The sequence below is a fragment of the Lissotriton vulgaris genome, chromosome 6 (genome assembly GCF_964263255.1).
Source record: "Lissotriton vulgaris chromosome 6, aLisVul1.2, whole genome shotgun sequence".
In the NCBI taxonomy this organism is placed as follows: Eukaryota; Metazoa; Chordata; class Amphibia; order Caudata; family Salamandridae; genus Lissotriton; species Lissotriton vulgaris.
The window spans coordinates 1,762,394,837-1,762,415,539 of NC_141694.1; the positions used below are offsets into that span (position 1 = coordinate 1,762,394,837).

At 38.7% G+C, this 20,703-nt stretch overlaps 1 protein-coding gene across 1 annotated transcript in view; it reads right to left on the reverse strand.

The window, feature by feature from the left end:
* Window positions 1-856: 856 nt before the first annotated feature.
* The window catches only part of EXTL3 (exostosin like glycosyltransferase 3), a 204,216-nt gene continuing 184,369 nt past the window's right edge, over window positions 857-20,703 (reverse strand). Inside the window, exons 4-6 of the mRNA XM_086928015.1 lie at window positions 16,435-16,579; window positions 7,592-7,720; window positions 857-4,748 (exon numbers count right to left, since the gene is read on the reverse strand). Coding sequence (XP_086784141.1) covers window positions 4,539-4,748; window positions 7,592-7,720; window positions 16,435-16,579 — 484 coding nt within the window. The 3' untranslated portion in view covers window positions 857-4,538. The remainder of the gene's footprint in view (window positions 4,749-7,591; window positions 7,721-16,434; window positions 16,580-20,703) is intronic.

The following is a 20,703-nucleotide window of genomic DNA, read 5'->3' on the forward strand; positions in this document are numbered from 1 at the left end:
GTTCAGCTTTTTTCTTTTCACTTACACCCCCCCGCTACCCCATTACTCACCCATCTCTCCCTGCTGCTCCTACCACTTGGAGGTATTCAGTTGCTCATTAAAAGAGACTTCTGCAGTTTCATGACACACACATACACAATGAAATGCATAAGCATGCATATGTGTGTAAGTCAACACACTGGTGGCCAGTAATTTTTTGCAGATGCTGTTTAGCCTCAGCAACAACCTTTCTTCCTTTCAGCAGCAAGCACTGGGAAAACCAAAAGGCCAGCTAACTACTCTCAAGGTGAGCCCTATTGACTTTGCTAAGGCTTGTTTGAATTAAAACCACTATTGTAAAATTGTGGCAAAAAATCCTCTGTTCATAATGTAGAAGAAACAATGCACAGCAATCCACCATATTGGGACATCGCTAGACAGACCAAAACTCAATTAGGTTAGGAAAAGCAGTGGAAAGGGGCAGAGAGCACTCTCAGTGAGAGAAAAGGACACTAGAAACAGAAAAAAAGTCAGTGAGAAAGAGAAAAGTGCACAGGGGGTCGTAAATTTGGCAGGGATGATTCGCCTAAAGAGGTGGGGGGAAGCAACATCACACACTATGGTTAAATGGATGGCAGGGACAGGAAAGCACACCAGTGCTTGAGAAAGGGAACATAAGAAGATACTGGTAACTTGTTTAGGGCAAGAGTAACTATTCAATGTGTCCACATTAACATGAAAAATCAAATGAGGGTTAACTGCAGCAGTGACGAAAAATGAGCTATTAAATGAATGTGCATGATGCATGACGTGTCCTATGCCCGATAGTCCCACAGGGAACCAAAATATTTTTTTGCAAGCAACCTAAGAACAATACTTTTTTTCTTTACAAAACTCATTTTTATTACACATTGCATTACTGAAGAACTTGAAGGGTACAGAAAACAAAGCTCAAACTCCCTGGGGAGTGATCAGCACATTGCACATGGAAAATAACTCACATTGTATGTCTGCTGTGGGTACACGCTACAGAACACTAGAAATTCTACAACTTTGAGTCACATTCTCTTTAATTTGTGCCCCACACAGTATCTCTTACACAAGTGTCTTGTAAAGCAGGTAGTTTGCTAATCTGTAAATCCTTAGCTTCCAGAGTAGTGATGACCTAATTGTATGTCAATCAGCATATTTGCCTTGAAAGACACAACTACATAATACAACTATCCAGTTCCAATTAAAACCTTTGGGTTTGTTGGAGATTCATGGTGTTTTAGAAAAGGGACCGAGGAAAAGAAAAGAAAAATTCTAAAGAAAATAAATATTTCTAGAGTACATCACAACAGGAACTATACTAGAGAGGCAATGGATCTTAAATGCAGAGACAGTAAATGGTTTGAATTGACAACCAACAGTCTTTCCTCACACTGCGATTGCGAAAACCATACTCTCAATGTGTCTTAGATCCTCATGTAATGTTAAGTTATTTTTTAAACACCTCAATTACCCATAAGACCCAAATGAGTATGTGCTGTGCATTTAAAAGCTTTTTTTTGATACAGCAGGAATTCTTAAATAAAACTATTTCAATTAGGTGCTTCGTACACGACTAATTTGTAAAATTACCACACTAAAATTTACCCTAACCTTCTGTAGACAAGACCAAAGATAGGGCAAGTTTCATTAGTAAGCCTACGGAAAAGATGGACTATGCACTGCGTCTCTGTGGAAGATGGAGAATATTAGAGACCTTGGTTGGGTGAGGGGTTACATCAATGCCAAATTGCCTAGATTGTGTCCGTCTTTTAGCCATCAATCATAACCTTCTATTATCTAGGATTGATGGTACCGCAGAGCATCCACTTCCGCCGATTTACTAAAAACAGACAAGAATCATTCTGATTTTCTCATTTCTCCAACTTTTTAGATAGAATTTGTAGACTACAGCAAGTAAATACAAGATTAAAAAAGGTCCCACTATAATGCTTAGAAATGTTGGATGGCAAAATCCTGCACCTTCACCAAGTGGTCCAGTAGCAGAAATAGCGAGAATAAAACACAGGGAACTAGAAAGATAGTACAAACTAACATCATTTTGCTCCAGGCTAGAACAGTGGTCATGCCGGAGGTTTCATTAATTTTATGTGTCATAAAATAGCACAAAGTTGACTGGTCAGAAGTGCTGCTTTACAAACATTGCTCCCATTGGAGGTTTCTTTTCAAGAATCCCACTTAAAAGTACAGACAGGCAGGTCGTGTAATACATACTGCAATCAATGCACAACATTGCAGAACAAGGTAACATTATAATTCAGATAGGTTAAACAAACCTCCCTCTTTTATCCATGAGAGCGGCGTGTGTTTTGGTGAAACCAAGAATTCTGCCAAAGGCAAGTATGAGCTAAAGAAACCCAATATGAGCAGAGGAGCTGCAATCTCAAAGGTATTAAAAATATCATTGTACAGTATAGTGTTCTGACAACAGATTTAGCCCCAGGAGCTGCGCAGACTATTACAGCAGTGACATAATATGCAGACTCTACACAATAAATTATATATTAAGAGTATACTTTGTTTGTTGCAACCTTCTACTGAGTAACCTCAGAGAACAGTGTTGCTGCTTGTGCTGTCAGTTTTTCCTTTTGCTTTTTCTGTAGATGTTTGTAGTTTGTTTTAGGTTTAAGGCAAGTAAATGCTCAATGGACTGAGGCATGTGTTATTTTTCCCATACTGGTGGCTGTTGACCTGTTTTGTGCTTTGGCAAAATTGGAGGTGGTTTGTGGTTCACAATGGACTCCAAAATATGAATTCAGCACACAGATGTGTATGCCACGCACATCCATGCAGCTACTTCCAGAAGAATCCCCCTTCGGCTTGGGAGCGGCCACTGGGATCAATCGGCTCTACCTTCCAATGCATTTCTATTGGCTTCCCCTTCTTTCAACTGCACAAGTGCAATAACTGAGCGTTGAAGCCTACTGGCCAACATTACAGAATATATACTGCGGTAACTTTACTCCTTCCCTGATGTAATTACGAGCAGTGTCATTGCGTCTTCATCCCGAGTCAAGGTGCAGTCGTATGCAGCCAAAGAAGCAGTCTCCACACTCGTGCAGACTTAGATAGAGTCATGTCCTGGGATATGGAGAAGCCACAGGTGAGCTGCCCTAAAAAGGCACACCCACATACATGCACTCTAGGCCTTCACTGAACACGTTAGTAGGTATAGTTTTTTGAAAGACACCATGAACCATGTTCATTTGGCCAATTCATACCAGGACATGAAGACAGCAACTCTCAAGAAATTGACAGCCACAATCCATAGGCAAGGAGAAGGTCATCCCTCCCACCCCCTCCCCCATCCCCAAAAAAGCAGACCAGATCAAAATTTCTACAGAGGGCTAATTTGGATCTTCTTCATGGTTGAACAAAGTGCGACTATCAAGTCGCAGGGAGCATGGGGCAGATGGGGTGTTGTAGTCCATAATGGATGAAATAACGTAATCTAGTTAAAGTGGCAATGAGTAACAATTTCCATGCAAAATACTGACTTATTTGTCAAGATCGAGTAGAAACAAGCTGGGACCTTAATTTTCAAATTCTTCACAAAAATGCAGTAAAAAATTCCACAACAGAGCTGAAGACATTTTAAACCCCTATAGTACCATGGAACGTTTGACGTTAAAATAACAAGTAGGCATTTTATGGCCTTATTTTTCAGGCATTTTGAGCACCTGATAAATTCAGACTCACTGCTACCTAAAAAGTTCAAACATCAGTTATAGTGAGCTCAAAAGGTTAACATATAAACGGAAGAAGTGGGTTTAAAGTCCCCACTGTGCTTTGAGTTTCGTACTTGGTGGGTATAGCAAAACAGGTACGTACTTGTTCATTAAACGGATAAGGGCTGAAAGATTCACTGTGCATATTAGAGTAGGGTTAAGATATAATATTTCAGAGCCATATAAGGAAAAAGAAATAAGGGGCAAAGTTAAAAGCAGGCAGTGTTTTAATCTCCTCTGTAGATCTTGACGTCATGCTGGCTATAAAAAGGGATCACAAAATGGCGGTGAAAGGTTTATGAAAAGTACCCCACTTGCATTTCCGGGGAGAATTTTTGTTGAGCATATATTTCTGAAAACCATTACGCCTTCTTCAGTGGATTCATCGTTACAATTGTCCTACCTGATTTCCAAATACATTTCTCTCATTCCTTAATACACAAGACACTGACTGACAAAAAGTTAAAATGCCTTGTGAGGCAATTCTAACACACCTGCAGGTTAAACGTATTGTGTAACAACATGGTGAACCTTGGCTAAGTGTCCTAGATTTTTTGTTAGCCAAAGACGCACTTGATTTTATACGAGTGTCCATGGACATGTGCAAATTTCCTCAAGTCGATTAGTTCCTTTGACAGAAATATTTGACAATATGTGGCTGCAGTCCTTTGCAAAGATGCCTCCAGTGATTACTTGATGCAAACGTTTCAGATTGCTCTCGTCAGGCTGCCAACGCCACACATTTTCCCATAGGTGTTCTTGCAAGGTTTTTCCAATGCACTAGATAAATTTGAAGCATTTTGTCTTATCGTGTGGCAGGCGGGTTTTGAAAAGAACAGAGTCTACGCGGAACTGGGTGTACAGAAGTGGCATGTACCCATATACCTTAACAAAGAAGTTAATGCATTTGTGCCGCTCATGGAAATGAGAGTCATCATGCGAGAGAGCCTGAGGGCAGCCAGGACAGCGGAAGGTCCAGCGAGATGTCACCTGAAAAGAAAAGGAGCACAGATTCAAAGAGGGAAATTGACTGGATTGCCATTATAAGCATACCAGATAGGTTTAGTACTGCTTCAAATATTTAAGTTTAATTAAACATCAGATTGGCAACCGTCAATTTTGACTATTATTGGTCTCAATAATATTTTTAAACAACCCACAATTCTGACTATTATTGGTCTCAATAATATTTTTTAAAAATGAATCTTTTAAAAAAAAGCATCAATGTATAAAACATAATTTACAAGTAATTGCTCTCAAAGGCTGATTTATATCTTTTAACCTAAAAAATTATATATATATATATATAAACATACACACACACACATATATATATATATATATATATATATATATATATATATACACACACACACACATATAATTCATGGATTTTGCTATTTAAAAACAGCAAGGATGTCAAACTCCTTCTTGTTTGCTTGTGAAATTACCTTCTTCCCTAAAGAATATTTTTGGTAAAGAAATACATTCTTTAACCATAGCTCAAAGTAGACAGAACCTGTGAATCAGTCCTTAATGGGGAGATCAATATCTCAGAAATAGCTTCTTTGGATGAACAGCATTAAACAGCACAAACATTAAATTCATTAGAAACCATGCCTTCACATTCCACGTATCTTTAGAACATACACAGAAAACTGAGAGGAACATATTTAACACAACTATAGCTCCTCAAACATCAGTTTTTTTAAGTGGATGGGAGCTGTTGTTTCAACTGAAGCAGCTGAGAACAGTCCATGTCAACTATTAGAACATTGGAATGTTGGGAGCCCATTGAAAATAATGGACTGCTCCGGGCTTATAATGGCTGGTATAAGCTTGGAGCTCAAACATTCCAATGTTTCTTAGTTCCCAGCTCTGGCTGTGAACAAAGGCTTCAGGGAGCCCCATGGGATTCCAATCCCCTCGCACTCCCATAAGGCTTTGTTTTTTTTGTTAGCACATTCTGTCCTCTAGTGGCAGAATATTCTAATAGCCTTATAGCCCTTCGTAGCTGGGCTATACCGGCTATTAAAGTCCCTCTCCCTTGTTTAACGCTAGAGAGGGCCTTTAATAGCCGGTATAGCCCTCTACAGCGGGCTATAAGGCTATATTATGGTGCAAAGACATTACATGTACTATATAGCACGTCTATGTTCAAGTCCTCACTGGTCATCTTCACCAGAATGTTAGCGCTTTGCTGTTAATGCCATCATGAATCTGCATGCTATGTACAGTATTTCTTTGTTAAATGCTTTACTTCAAAAAAAAGTGTGTTTAAATCTCAAAGTAGATTCACACATTAAAGTATACTCCTGAGTGATACCAAAGGGGCTAATATGAAGCATAAAAAAAAGAGAAGTTACAGGACATTAGATTAGTACGTCATTTTTAATTACAACACCTCCCACTAAAACCTTGCAAATGGGAATTTAACAAAAAAACAGACTAACTAGCTTTGAGAAGCTGATCAGACCAGGGCCACTGAAGCGAATCACTCTAGTAGATATAGTATCTAGGGATGATAGACAAAACTGGATGTCTGTGCTTCTAATATCTATGCAATTAAAACTAAATATGGCATTCAGAGCTCAATCTGAGGCTCTCAGTTGTTTTCGATCACAAAGCTCTGAAACTGGTCGGACTACGTCCAACTACCCAGTCAAAAATGAAGATTGTTACCTCTGCTGTCTCTGCACCAGTGACCAAAGTAAAACATTTTCTGAAGATAGAAGAGACCCTGTTAAGATGTGGATCTATTTACAAGACCCAATTGAGTTAGTCATCAATATAGCAAGATAAAAAACACAGCAATTAGAGAGACTAGGAGTAAAAGAAGTTATTAGATGTTGTTACTAGATTTAAGTACTTTAAGACAATGATCTAGTAATAGAGTAAAACCTTCAATAAAAGAAATATACATGTTATGTAGAGATTTCATTTGAGCTGAATTTGAATGCAGTAGATTAGAGAATACTATTTTTGACACAATTATGTTTCCAGTAGGAGTTTAAAAAAAAGGGAGGACTGATATCACGCTTGGAACATGTGATCAATAACAATATTCATCTTTTTAAAAAAAATTTATTACGGTAGGTGCAATTACAAGCTATTGTGTTAACCAGTTTAGCTTTTTTTTGGTTAGTTGTCCAATTGGGGAGGGAATGTGGCTTAGCAACTAGGGCGGTCGACCTCGGAGCTTGAGAACCGGGTTCGAGTCTCGGCAGGGACGCGCGACATTCTGTGATTCAGAGTAAATCACTTTATCTACCCGTGCCTAACACAAATGAATGTGTCCGTCTGCAATGTAACTGGTGCTCATGTAAAGTGAACTGATACCTTTGGGTCTAGTCCGCGCTATGTAAAACTCCACACCAAAAAAAAGTGTGTTTAAATCTCAAAGTAGATTCAACATCCAGAAATGTATGCACTTTAATGGAAGATTCTCTGTAAACCAAGGATAATTTATACGCTTTCTGATAAAAGAAGATGCTTAAATTGAACTATTGTATTCAAATATCAGGAGTTAAAATGAATAATACAATCTGATCAGTTGTAGGCATTATTAACTGAGAAAAGCAAAAAATGTACAATGTTTACAGTCTGGCAGGATCACGGAGATGCTGTGTACATAATTAGCTGATAACATGCCATTTTTGGATTGTTTATTCCACGATTATTCTAGCTACACGGATCAAATGATAAAAGATTCATGGCTTGGTCATAAGAAACAAAGAAAACTTCTGTGATTAGCTGAATAGTAATATGCCAGGCATTCTCACCAAATATATGTACTATAGCAACTAAATTAAATACATCATATTGCATATTACCTTGATGGGTGGTTTTCTTGTAATATGAGAGACTAGAAAGTTCATGGCAATATCCTCACAGTTTATGTACTCATCTACCATATCCCTGATGGCTTGTGGCATCACATAGGAGTAAAGGTAGGCATAGTACTAAAGAAGCAGGAAAGAAAACATCAATTATTTACAGTGATTATTGTGCAATTGATCACAATTATATGTTCTCAATAAACCAAATCATAGTTACTTAATCTATAATGAACAGAAATTTAAAAACATTTTGTTTAGTATTTCACTCAACCAAACTGAGGCTTACACAAATTTGAACTTTAATTCTGTCTTTTTGAGTACTGGACAATTTTAGCTGACATAAGAAATTGGACATACAAAAGAATCAGTCTGGGTTTTTCTGTATTCCTAATTTTCCTACCTGCACAGTAATGTCATTCTGTAAGAAAAACGTGTTTGAGTACGAATAAAATAATAATACATAGCACATCTACTGACGTGTGAAGAATATATGAGTTTGTGTGATGTCAGTATCAATATTCAAGTTTATATGTAAAAAAATATAATTCTGCTATTGAACACTGTATGTATCCATATGAACTGAGAAAGAAGACACCTTCACAATGAGATGCAAATCTCATAATCCTCAAGTCACTTACGTCACACTGGCTCCTTGAATAGCGTGTTATTTGTGTGTATTACTAGACAATGAGTTAGAAATAAACAAACAAACAAAAGCAGTTCCTTCAAATTTTCAAGCATACATTAACTATATGATGTGAGTAATGAATTCCATAATGGACAGACTAGTAACAGACTGCCTAGGAAATACTACAAGCATGATCTGTATGTCTATCTGAAGAATTTATTAGACAGAACCAGCACCACCTGTGAAGAAATAGTTTTGTGATCTACTAGAAGGAGAGTATGTTAGGCAACATTTACCGCACACCAGCCCCAATTCACCCAGTATAGATGAAGGTCTTTCAAGGATTACTACGACGCATAACTGGGACAACCTAATGGTGACATTTCTAATATACGTAAGATCTGTGAATGTTTCAAGACTGTTATTTGCTTTATATAAATAACTCTGGAATATTTCATTTGCTAGAGAGCTTCAAATTACAGCTGCACATATGAGAAGAGAGTTTACTACACATTTCCCACTCGTCACTGCCTAGCATAGGTGGTAAAAGAGCCTACCAGTTTTTCATGCTTTTTACAGTTCAAACTTTTCTTATTTTCAAGCCTTCCCTGTGTGCTGCTTATTAACAGTGATTTAATTGTATTCTCAGTTTGTAAAGTATCAGGATTTGGCCTTTAATATGCCTTAATTCATCTTAATAAAAAAATTAATTAAATTAAACAAAGATTATACACTTCAGAAATAGCTTCTGTTTAATTTTCAATTCTACATAGACAAAATAAATCAAATTGCCCTCCCAGTATATGCTTAAGCAGTAACAGTCATACAGTCTTACCAAAACAACTGAATTGTGACAAGAACGGATCACTAGCACACCAAAATGTTTTTTATAAATTTCAACTTCGAAGACATTTTCTGAATATCCACAATGATGAAGTAAACAGGAGAAAACAATCAGGATTAGGTAATCTTCCACTAACCTGCGACCTTCCTATCACCTTCCTATCACCCTCAAAATATTCTTATTTCCTCTCAGCATGTGATAGCCATGAATAAAGAATGAAGGCCTCTTGTAAAGTGTATGGTTACCTATCCTGGTGCTGGGAATAAAGATATGACGAACAGACTATGAAGAATTAAAGGATGAGAGAGTTTTTTTGCAGAAAAAATGAGATTAGGATTGTGTAAGAAATGAATTATTTGGGGTGGGTGCCTACTCCTCTCAAAGTATAATCACAACTCTTCAGGGTGAACCCATAAAGTCTCTAAATTAACTTGAGCTCAACTCCTTGGTAGCTATACCGCAGAGCAGAAAGATTTAACATAGGGCAATGTATAAAGTATTTATGCAGTACCAAAACAGTAATGAAGTCAAAATGAAAAATAAATCATCCCAAACGGAATTAGAAAACTAGAGTCCAATCTAATAAATAAAATTACACAAAATGAGACAAATTCAATAAGGGGAACCAGGAATATTCATTTAAAAAGTTTTAAATGGAAAAAACGCACCAGTGTTTGCTGTAGACCAGGACCATAGGCTTAATTTGAGGCGGACCGAAGTGGAGAGCGGGTCAGACATCACCAAGGTTCGTCCTGGTCAAAAATGTTACCTTCTGACTTAATCCTTTAAGTCCCAAACCATCACCGAAATGCACTTCTAAAGTCCCCGTGACCTCTGGGAGGCACTTAGAGACTCACAGGGTGTGAGACAAAGGCCAACAGCAGGGTCCAGTCCATGTCCAGTTGCCACTGGTTAGCTAGGTAGTTTCAGGGAAAGGCCTCTAGTAGCTTGTTGTATTCCTAAAGCTGTAACAGGAGGTCAGCCTTATGACCCTACGAGTCCACGTGTTTCCCTGGGTACAAAAAGGAGCAGGTCTATTCCTTCAGGTCTCCTCTCATGTCACCGAAAGCAGGTACAGCCCTCTCTAAATATTCCGCAGGTCCAGAAAATGTTCTAAAGTTGGTTCCTTGAGCAGCCATGTTTATGTCTGTCACTAGCTAGTGGGTGGTCCAGAATCCTAGACATGCCCTAAGCAATGGGGTAAAGGTTCCCAGGGCCAACCATATCCACACTAAACGTAGGCTCCGTGGGCTGCAGGTTTATGGGAGGAGTGTACTATTGTAATCCTTGTGCTCTCTCACATCTAACACTAAAATCCAGTTTGAGGCAGCCACTGTACCCAGATCAAGTCTGGTAGGACATAAGCAGAGTTCTTAAGTGTTAGACCTGTCAGCCCTTTGGGTGGTCCCTCCTTTTATTTATTTATTTTTGTCCCCTTTTCTGCCCCTCAATCCTTTCATTTTTAATGTCCACTGGAATTTTTAGGTGTTGACCTGGGGGTTAGGTGCTCCTCGACCCCATGGTTCCTCACAGGCCCAGAATTCCCTCCTTTTCTGAGGGCCAGCTTAGTTACCTAAAATGGTGGCCAGCAACTGCCATAACGACTGAAGTTTTATTACTCTGCTCCCCTTCTTTAACCTTGAAAAGCAACTCCTACTTGATGTCGATTTTGCATTTATGTCCTTCCTCCCATCCTATTGCAAAGCGCTCCGATATCCCTCGGGATCTTGTTCGTGCTATATAAAACTCTATAAAGAAATAAATAAGTGCCATTAGGTAGTCTGAATCCAGACTGAGCATGACCCAATAAAGAATTTGTTTTGATGAAGGAGCAGGTTTGACAAGGGAGATGGTTTTACAGAATTTTGGTTGTAAAGGGAAGCAGAGGAGGTCTGAAAGTAGGATTTTTGAGGTCAGCAGACCTTTTCTTCATAAGAGGCACTACCACAGATCTCTTGAAACCGTAGTAGTGGCAAGAGTGAGTTACACAGGAAATTAATGAGGATGGGGACTGGACAGGGACGTACAGCGGGACACAATTTGATAACACGAGCAAAAGAGGTAATGAAAAATATTAAAAGCCAACTAAGGTTTTGAAGGAAGGCATGAAGGGGGATTGAGCTCTTTAGTCAGAGTAGAAGACATGGAATTAGTGTGAAAAAAGAGGCAGCTTTTCAGAATTGTTTCCTAGAGTAATCATAAAATGTATTGTAAAAGCTCGGCTGAAGGAGAATATATACAGCAGCGGAGTAGGGCTCCATGATGTCCTATAATGAAAACTTCCTGAAAATTCTAGAGACAAAGTAGTCGGACTGAAATTATTAGATACAGGTTTAGAGTCTTTTGTGGGTAGTCTGTAGGAAGCTCTAGAAAGAGCACTTAATAGGGATGCCACTCCTTTTCTAGAGCTTAGCAAGGACGTTTAGCTTTGGCTAGTTCCTCAAAGTTCCATAACTCAATTAAAAAAAAAACTCACAACTGACCCCTGGCCGCTAGGGCAACACCTGGAGACATGGCCTCCGCAGATCAGAAGTCTGTCAAATGCTCAAAGAGACAACCAGGAAGAAACATTCCTCTATATATAAATACACAGACCTAAGCTCCCGAGTGAGGTCCAGTTACTCACCATCTCTACGTTTTCATCAACAATTTAGGATGAAACTCTAAGCCCACCTCTTGCAACGTCTGCCCAAAACTAGTTCAACTCACCTGTAAATCTCGTTCTCCAGTCTACTCTGACTGTGATCCAGTTTCACGCCTCACCAAGCTCATGGCGTTCATGCCTAGCACCTTCTTGCACTGCGTCATGTGCCATTAAAGGCTGCCACAGATGCAATATGCCTTCCTGTTCTAAGCATTTGCCTCACATGAGCTTTGCTATGCTACATAATCAGGGATGTCCAAATTAGCTCAAGGAAAGCGGAAACCCTGCCAGGTTTGCTGGACATCCCTATGGGAACAAAGTACACACACATTAAGTCTTAGTGCAATAGTACAAGCGGCAAAACAAGGTACTGGTCTTCCAAGGGAGAAATGAGAACTAAAATAAGACAAAATCTGTACGGTTTGAAAATGATGTGTATTGTTTGTGTATTAAGAAACTTTTGTTGTTTTCAGCCTGTGCAGAGCAACATGAGCTTAAGTATTTTCTGTTAATCACATTGTATCCAAAGTTAGATGATTTCCCTTACATTTTTAAATAGGTGGGCCCTCTTTGGAAGATGATCAGGCTTCGAAAACAGGATGCAACACAGAATCTGATTTCCACAATATGCTGAAACGGTCCACAGGAGATAGTTCATATTACGTTACTTTGCACTTTTTTAAAGTTAGCAGAAAAGAATGCTATACGACGACTTTTATTAGTTAATAAATTTTATTTACTGTTGATGCAGCCATGAAAATGTTGTATAATTCTTCATCACTTGACATTTGCTATCAATCTTTGTAACTTTTTATGTGTTTTTAAAATTTTGCGTAAGAATTGCACCACATTTTCATGGAAATTGAGTTCTAATGTACCATAATAAATACATTGACGACATAGTTGTCGAAATGAGCTAAGAGAGAACTCGTGCTCCACTACTATATGGAACTCGGGAGAAGCCTGGTTCCTATTTTTTCGATAACAAATTAAAAGCGTATTCAGCCCAGTTGCTTATGTGAGGTTATTTTAACTGTAGCTGGTGTTATTTTAAAGAATGCCCATTAGATTCCCCATGTTAGACTAATTTTCTGAATTGTTACCTTTGCCTCAAATTGTAAGGCGCTCCGATATCCTTTGGGATCAAGCTCGCGCTATATAAAACTTTATAAATAAATAAATTAAATTAAATAAAATTAACTCACATAGCCAGTGATAATCCTTATAAGGTGGCAGGGATTCCACCCTCCTCAACCAAAATAGGACATCCTGGTCTAAGTAATAGGACATTTCAGTTACTTTCTAAATGGTTCGTAGTTGGTTGTAACCAAAAAAAGACAGTTCAAAGTTGTTATTTGGGTTCAAGCTTTTTCGCCTTCAGGGGCCTTGCAACATGGTTCTTTGTACTGCCCAAGGCTGACAGTTCAGACATTTTAGGATATATGCTAAGAGTTTGAAATTCTACCTTTGTCACTAAACAGTTGTGCGGAAGGTACAAAAGCTTTGATTTTTATTCTTTATTACATCTAGACTTAGTAGATGGAGTTCAAGATTTTTTGCCATATGTGCTACCAGTGTCACCAAAGACAGCACCAGTCTTGTAACACATTCATTACACCTGTTTTTTCCCTAAGAGATTCCATTTAAATAAATCCCTTTAAACTGTATATCAGGACATAATCATCAGTTTGCAGAATAGGATGCCAGTCAATACATGCTAACCGTTAAGACACCTATGTTCGCTGTTCTCCAAGTGTATCTGCTGAAGCCTTACACAAGCTCAAGCTGACAAAAGGCATCAACGCAAACATACGATACAAAGATACAGTAAAAAAGTGTCTGAATATCACATAATAAATGCATCGTTAAAAAAAGTAATACCAAAATTAAAAGAAGATCCAACTTTCAATATATATAAGATGTATAATGGGCTTTGTATAGAATAAGCTTGGAGCAATAACTAATAGGTCATTAAAATGCCTAAAGAGATAAGTATACACTTCCTGGCAAATGCTTTACATATTCAAAATGTGTACAATATATCACTGTACACATCCCCTACCTTATCAATCTAAAAATAAATTAGCGCAAATATTCTGAACCTTAGGTGCCTGGGCAAGAACAAATAATTTTTTAACAATGTTTTTTTTCATTTTGTTTTACAAAACAAGGAAAAGGAAAAAGAACACAAGGTATACAGTCATCACACTTTCACCAATATAATTGACACATTTTGCCATTGGAAATCCCTCAGTACCATCTCATGCTTATTTATTTTTTTTCTTTCAAAAATAAGTTTATTGAGGTAAAGGAATACATTAATGCATAAGATACGATGATAATGAAAATAAAAGAATTACATACAATATACCAAATTTGGAATTAATAAACAAAAAGGGTTCGAGTTAAATACAGTTCAACAGATCATGCATAAGTAGGAGGAAAACAGTATATGGAAAATCGTATATGAAATACAAAAATTTACATTACAAAATAGAGTATAAGTTAAGCCATATAATGTCATTATAAAGGAATTCATGGAGGTTTAGTTACTTCCTGTTGTTGAGGAATAGGAGAGAGAGAGCGTCTAGCACTTGTGTCAATGAAATGCGTAACGGGCGACCTCAAGTCTAAGCGTTTTGTTGCCATGTGCCTGTTGCATGCGTCCTCGGTGATTTGTTGTCTCACTTTTTGTTTTGAATTATGTTCCTAACTGTTACAATGCGGTTCAACTGTTATAAAAAGTATTGTAAAGCGCTCTGATATCCTTCGGGATCAAGTTCGCGCTATATAAAACTTTATAAATAAATAAGCCCTATTATTATAGGGAACATTTTAACCATTAGAAAATGCTGCATTTTCAAAATAGATTTTAGCCTTTGTTCCATTTAGTAGCTGTGACCTTTTGGTTCAGGGACTTGTGTTGGTGGGAGTATTCATTAACTGGTGGAAAAAGTTAACCTTGTGCAGACAACCTATGTTTGAACATGTGGTAAGGAAATGTTCAGTATCAGAGATATTCGACTAGTCAATTGTCCATAAATGGCTAATCGCATATCCTCATATTGTAAGAAGCTAAGACAACAAAGAACTTGACAAACATCTGTGACGAGAAAAGCAGTGTAAGACTCATTCAAAAAAAGGTCAGATCTTTACAATGTGCATGCTTGCTCTAGGAATTCTGAATTGTCCGTAGAGCTACGATTTGTTAATAAACTGATTATACTGCAGAGTTCCTCTAGAGGATGAAGCGTTTGCACATTAGATCCAAGAACTTTGAGTACGCAATGGAAGAAGCCTTGTGTACGCGGCGCGGCCTCTTTGACAAACAATTGAATACTTAATAGAGAAAAATGTAATGTTGCCATTTAAGAACATGAGGCTCCAGAGGTGTGGAAGGTGGCTTTGAAGTAAATTTATGAGGCTGTTGGGTTCAAGTCCCCAACTTTCTAATGGTCTATTCTGGTGGATATTTTAGCCCTTAGCGGGGTTATTTGAAAAGGGACACAGTGAAAGGGATTCAAGTGTATTTAGACTGAAAAGATAAAATAGGAGACAAACTGCCCACCTTTAATTGTCCCAAACTAGCTTGTTCTGTGGGGCTTGCTTGGTTCTGACCTGGCCAGATGCTTTAAACGCTGCAGGATTTGAAAATGAAGACAGGAGCAACCTTGTGGCTGTTGTCTGAAAGACGTGCCAACCACGGATTTGCTGTATTCTAGATTCATGGGTTCCATGGCCATGCGTCTACCAGAAGTAGATCCATGAGGTCAATTACAACTGGCTCTATGTCAGGTTACCTTACTCGAGTACTACCAAGCCGGGAGTATGCATGGCCTGCAGTTAAAATCGATTCCCTCCCACCACTGGAGTGTAAATAAATAATTTTTTGAGGTAGTGTGGCTATTATTCACTTAGAATTTTCAAAATGTGAGATCAAAAATACATTTGAGGATGCATGAGTGCTGGGAATCTCAGTCGACACATATACGTAAACTCCCTGTTCCCTTCTGTTTGTATTGCGTTATTCAACAAGAAATACACACCATATTGACTAAAAAACCCGAAACCTGAACTTATTTCACACCCATTCAATGCTTCTTTTACGTCCGTACAGGAATCTGACACAACCACGACTGGGATTCCTTACATAGTTTATAAAAATCTTATCTTTGAAGATGGAAAGCAATGTATTTCCCAGGGGATCCTAGCTACAGCATTTTAATTTTACATAGACTTAAAAATTAGTAAGGGGAGGTCCATGTCTTGACACAGCATAGGGGTGGAGAATAGTGGTACCATGTTTTAGGCTCTTATTTCAAATAGTACTCCTTTTTTGGTTCAAAGCAGCCTGAACAGGGCAAGAGTTTATTGCATAGTTCTCCTCGTGTGGGGAAAAAGTAATTTAAAGTGCAGGTGCCAATTAAGAATACTGCACTACTTACCATTAGGTACATAACATTTCAATCTATTTTTTGACTGGTTTGCTTTCAGTAAGTTAAGGCCACCATGTACTGTTTCCGTAAATCTCGTAAATTCTACACAGAGCGCTAATACACACAGATCCTTTAGTAAAAATGCTACAGGTTGAAAAATAAAATTATACATACTCCGATTTTTTGGTGTATTGCAATACAAAATCATTAGTGCAGCAGAGTGTTTACTTCATATTTTTGGAGAAAAAAAAAAGTGTGGCGGACATGAGTGCTACATGTTCTTACCTTGTGAAAAAATGCTGCCCCTGTGAGGACCATGGACAGCTCACAAGAATAGTTGGAGTTGTAGAGCCATGACTGATGAGGGATGTCCCATGCATGGTAGCGTCCAGGGAAACCAACAACACGGTCTCTGGCCTCTCGCCACACCCTGAAATAGAAAAAGTTTTGTGAAACAATCTGGATCTAAGCCATACATTAAATGTGGATGTGATCAACCAATGTCTGTTCTTCGATTCTAAAAGAGACAGACTCCATATTGGCACTTATGGGATCCTCTACCTTACTGCAGCTTATGACTCGCGTACAAGGCCATACACCTTCATTCTTAGTTTACCTAGCACAGAAAGCAGATCGCTCTGGTAAAAATAGGACTTTAAGAACATACTCCATGCTACCGTTCAAAACAGATTGCTTCACGATTATGTCCACCATCAGATGCTCTCTCAGGTAATGGTACAAGAATCGAGGCTGTCATCACAGTCCTTATTAGACAAGCCTTTTCCCTTCAAGTCTTCAAATGCAAACCAAAGGTACTTCTGCTATGAAGGAACTCACCTGAATCCCTCTGTTTAATGAGATTATGCATTTGTCTGCCCGTACCTCGGTCTCCTTCCACCCCTCCCTATGTTTTTACATTACGCATCAATTGTTACTATCCACCTTTGATGTCTTGGATATATTAATGTCCACACTATTGAGCCCTCATGTTTTAGAATGTACCAAGACAACTTTGACTATACCCACTCAGCTATTTGTATTCATATTTTGTACAGCCATCTTTAATGATGAGTAACAGATGGATGTCGCTGTAATGGGATACATAAACATCCAGCTTTGGCCGCAGGACATCTGTAAAACAACTCTATTGGCTTTCCCACCTCACTAGCTCATGAAAACAAGTCTGCTGCAGAAGGAGTAGATTAACAAGTTAAGGAGTAAAGAAACCTTACACCTGCAGCTTATATATCACGTTTTTGACTTAATAAAGTGATTATGCCCTAAAATCTATCTCTGCCTAAAGGCTCTCTAGGTGTCCATTAAACCAAATGATAGCGATCCATGGCTATCCTATGAAATTTCGGCATGTCCAAATTCGCATTAAAAAGGGTGTATCACTTCCTCTTTAAAAAAACACTCTCACTCCCTGGTTAAGTAGAGTATATATTAGACTAAACAACCCCAACTTGAGGCTCGAAGCCTTTAATACAACCACTCTTGGAAGGAATGCCGTTTCCCCATGTTTTACTTCCAACTGTCCTAAAATCATACATATTTTTCATAATCCGTGAACTATAACACATTTTAGCACTTAATGTCAAGCATAAAATCTTAACAGAGAGACTCCCACGAGGAAGTAAAATGTTAGTAGCCCATCCAAGATGCCCAGGGTGTTACCCGTAGTCATCTCCTTTTGCCCACCCCAGGTAAGTTTGCTCTTACATTAAACAACTACGTACTTGCACTTATAAACCACACTTGAATAAGCATCACTAAGCCTCCAGCTCAGCAAAATAGGTTACCTTCCGAAAGCGAGAGCCTGTGTTTGGGTTGTATTAATAGTTAACAACATGTTGGCAGAGTATTCGAGTAGGGAGGTCAACTACCCCAAAGGACATTCTGTTCTGTCTACAAGGACAAGGTCATAAGCATGTAACAAAACCCCTGGCATGTTTTCTACTGATTTCCGTAGGGAAATCTCCAGATGGTGCCAATATCCTAGGAGGTGAAGGGTCAAAAGCCCTCTACAACCCAAATGGTATCTCCGGTTCTAATAACAGAAGGTATTTAATCCAGTGGATCACAGAAGTGGAAATACTCAGATTTTCCAATTCTCCTTGCAGGCAACCATGATAAAGCGTGTGGGACGCGCGTTGAAAGTCCACTAACCAGGCATGAATGTTATTCTGCTGTACAAACAACAGTGCAACGAACCATGAAACAAAAGTTGCAATTGTATTTCTACACCGCTTACTACCCCTAATGACATGTTGAAGCGCTTTCTGGAGAGTAGCACGCTACTCCGGAACTCAAAGGTGGATTAGTAGATTGAAATTTAAATTCTTACAGGAAGTGGTAGACATGGCAGTCTGTTCGTTGGACGAGTAGGATAGAGGATGGAGAGAAGAGGGAAGAGTTTAGAAAGTATTATTTGGGAGTTCACAGTAGCAAAAGAGGTTTGGGAGGAGTCAAAGAGCCTGTAAAATGTGTGAATAGGATTAAGGATGGATAAAAGAGGGAAAAGTTTGGAAAGGGTTGTTTGGAAGTTCTTAGTAGTAAAAGGGTTTGGGATGAGTCCAAGAGTGAAGGTAGTTGATATTTTGGAAGAGGAATAGGGTGAGTCACAGAGTGGTGGTCTGGTGAGGTTTGGGGAATTTAGTTACGTTTTTTCTCTCTGCAGTGGGTGGAAAATATATAAATATGCAGATACATAACCACAAGAGAGGTATACATACATAGAGATTTTAACATGATACAGATATGGAAAAAAATCTGGACATATAAAATGGTACTAGCTAAAGTCCCATATGTACATGCATGGATAAATATTTGCAAACTCAGGCTTCCATTCTTGCTGTAAATTAATTTGTATTTTTTTTAATCTATCATATTTGTTCCCCAATATTTCAATATTGAAGCACTTATAGATACAATTGCTATAATCATATGTACACATTGCGAACAGATATATGTTATTAAAGGAAAATAAACTCATAAGCATACAAAATACAATGGGTTGCACTCAACCTGTGAGTACAGGCCTGCTTGCTCTAAGGTTCTAAATGTCCAGCTCCAAACAGAGACAAATGATTACAGCTGAAACCAACAAATAAATTATTCTATAGCAGGTTTGGGTACTCTTTTTCCCACTTTTAGAATACAGATTTCACTACAAAGCTGACCCATGTAGGTGGATCTTGGACTGAGTGTGCCACATGGCTGGTTTTTTTTTTAAGAAGGGAATGATATTTCCACACACAGCTATGAAAACTTTTTAATTTCAATTTCGGTGTCCTGAAAAAAATCGTTTACTGAAAAAACACAACTACACAAGTTTGCATTGTTGTTTTCGCTGATAAAAAAGGTTTGATATAAAAGGTTTGATATTGTATTTTTTATAAAGAACTAGCCATGTTTATTTCGTTGACGTGCGTTGTGATTTTAAAAAAGATATTAAACTAATTGTAGACATGCTTCCTACAATTGCTTCATTGAAGAACTATATAATTCAAATCTGCTACAGTGGACCCTTTCAGTACACAGAGTTAATAAGGGAGCGGCTTCGGTAAGAGGAAGCAGGCAGTGGAATGCCCAATTACCTTCTAAGAAAAGCTTTTCCAGGTAAGATCTCATTTCACAGTGTTGCTCGATGAAGCTGGAAGCCCGCGCCGGAGCCAGAACAAACCTTGCAATGCACACAGTTTACATTCCAAGTTCAAGTTACTCAAATAGATCAGCATTTTTATTTGGCAAAATCATAGTTGCCACACAATAAGTCAAGTGCTAAGAGGCTAATTAAAGAACCCATTGTTCTCCCCAGCATGCCCTGGCATCTGCCAAACCATAAAATGCTCAGAGATAGCCGTCAAAAACAGCTTTCTTTTAAAGACACAAACAAGCGGATGATGATGATGATGGGGAACAGCGAACAATGGCAAAGAGGCAATTAAGAGGCAGCCAAGCCAACGATTACTAAATTGTATATTTCCGGGATACAGCCTGCTTGTTGACACGCTGGAAGCCATTATTGCTCTATTTAAGTATCACAATTGTGGTGATTACGTCTAATTACACACGGTGCATCAATCGCCCGAGAGCACACAACTGAAAATAGAAGCTGGGGCCAGGAAAAAGCAAATTACTAGTTTGTGGTGCAGGCGAGCTTTTGTGAGTAGCAGAAACCGAGCGCCAAGCAGTGGTGCGCAGAAGTGAACAGATGTTCATCGCCAGAACACTTTACAACCGAACCCTCACTACAAGCAAGTATTGTGTAATGCCCGCACATCCTCTGTAGGATGCTGCCTTGGGAGGAGCCCTGCACAGTATAGCATGGCCTGCCCACGCACACACATGGACACACGCACACACACACATGGACACACACACAGACGTCCGCACACACACGCCAACATACACAAACCCATACAACTTTTGTTATATTAACGCTGGTAGAAAGTTAGATATCTGGACCTTTGGTGTCCAAAAATGCTCTGACTAGCCTGTTAGACGTGGATGGGCAGATCCTGATTGGCTGGCCGCCACATGAAGAATGTG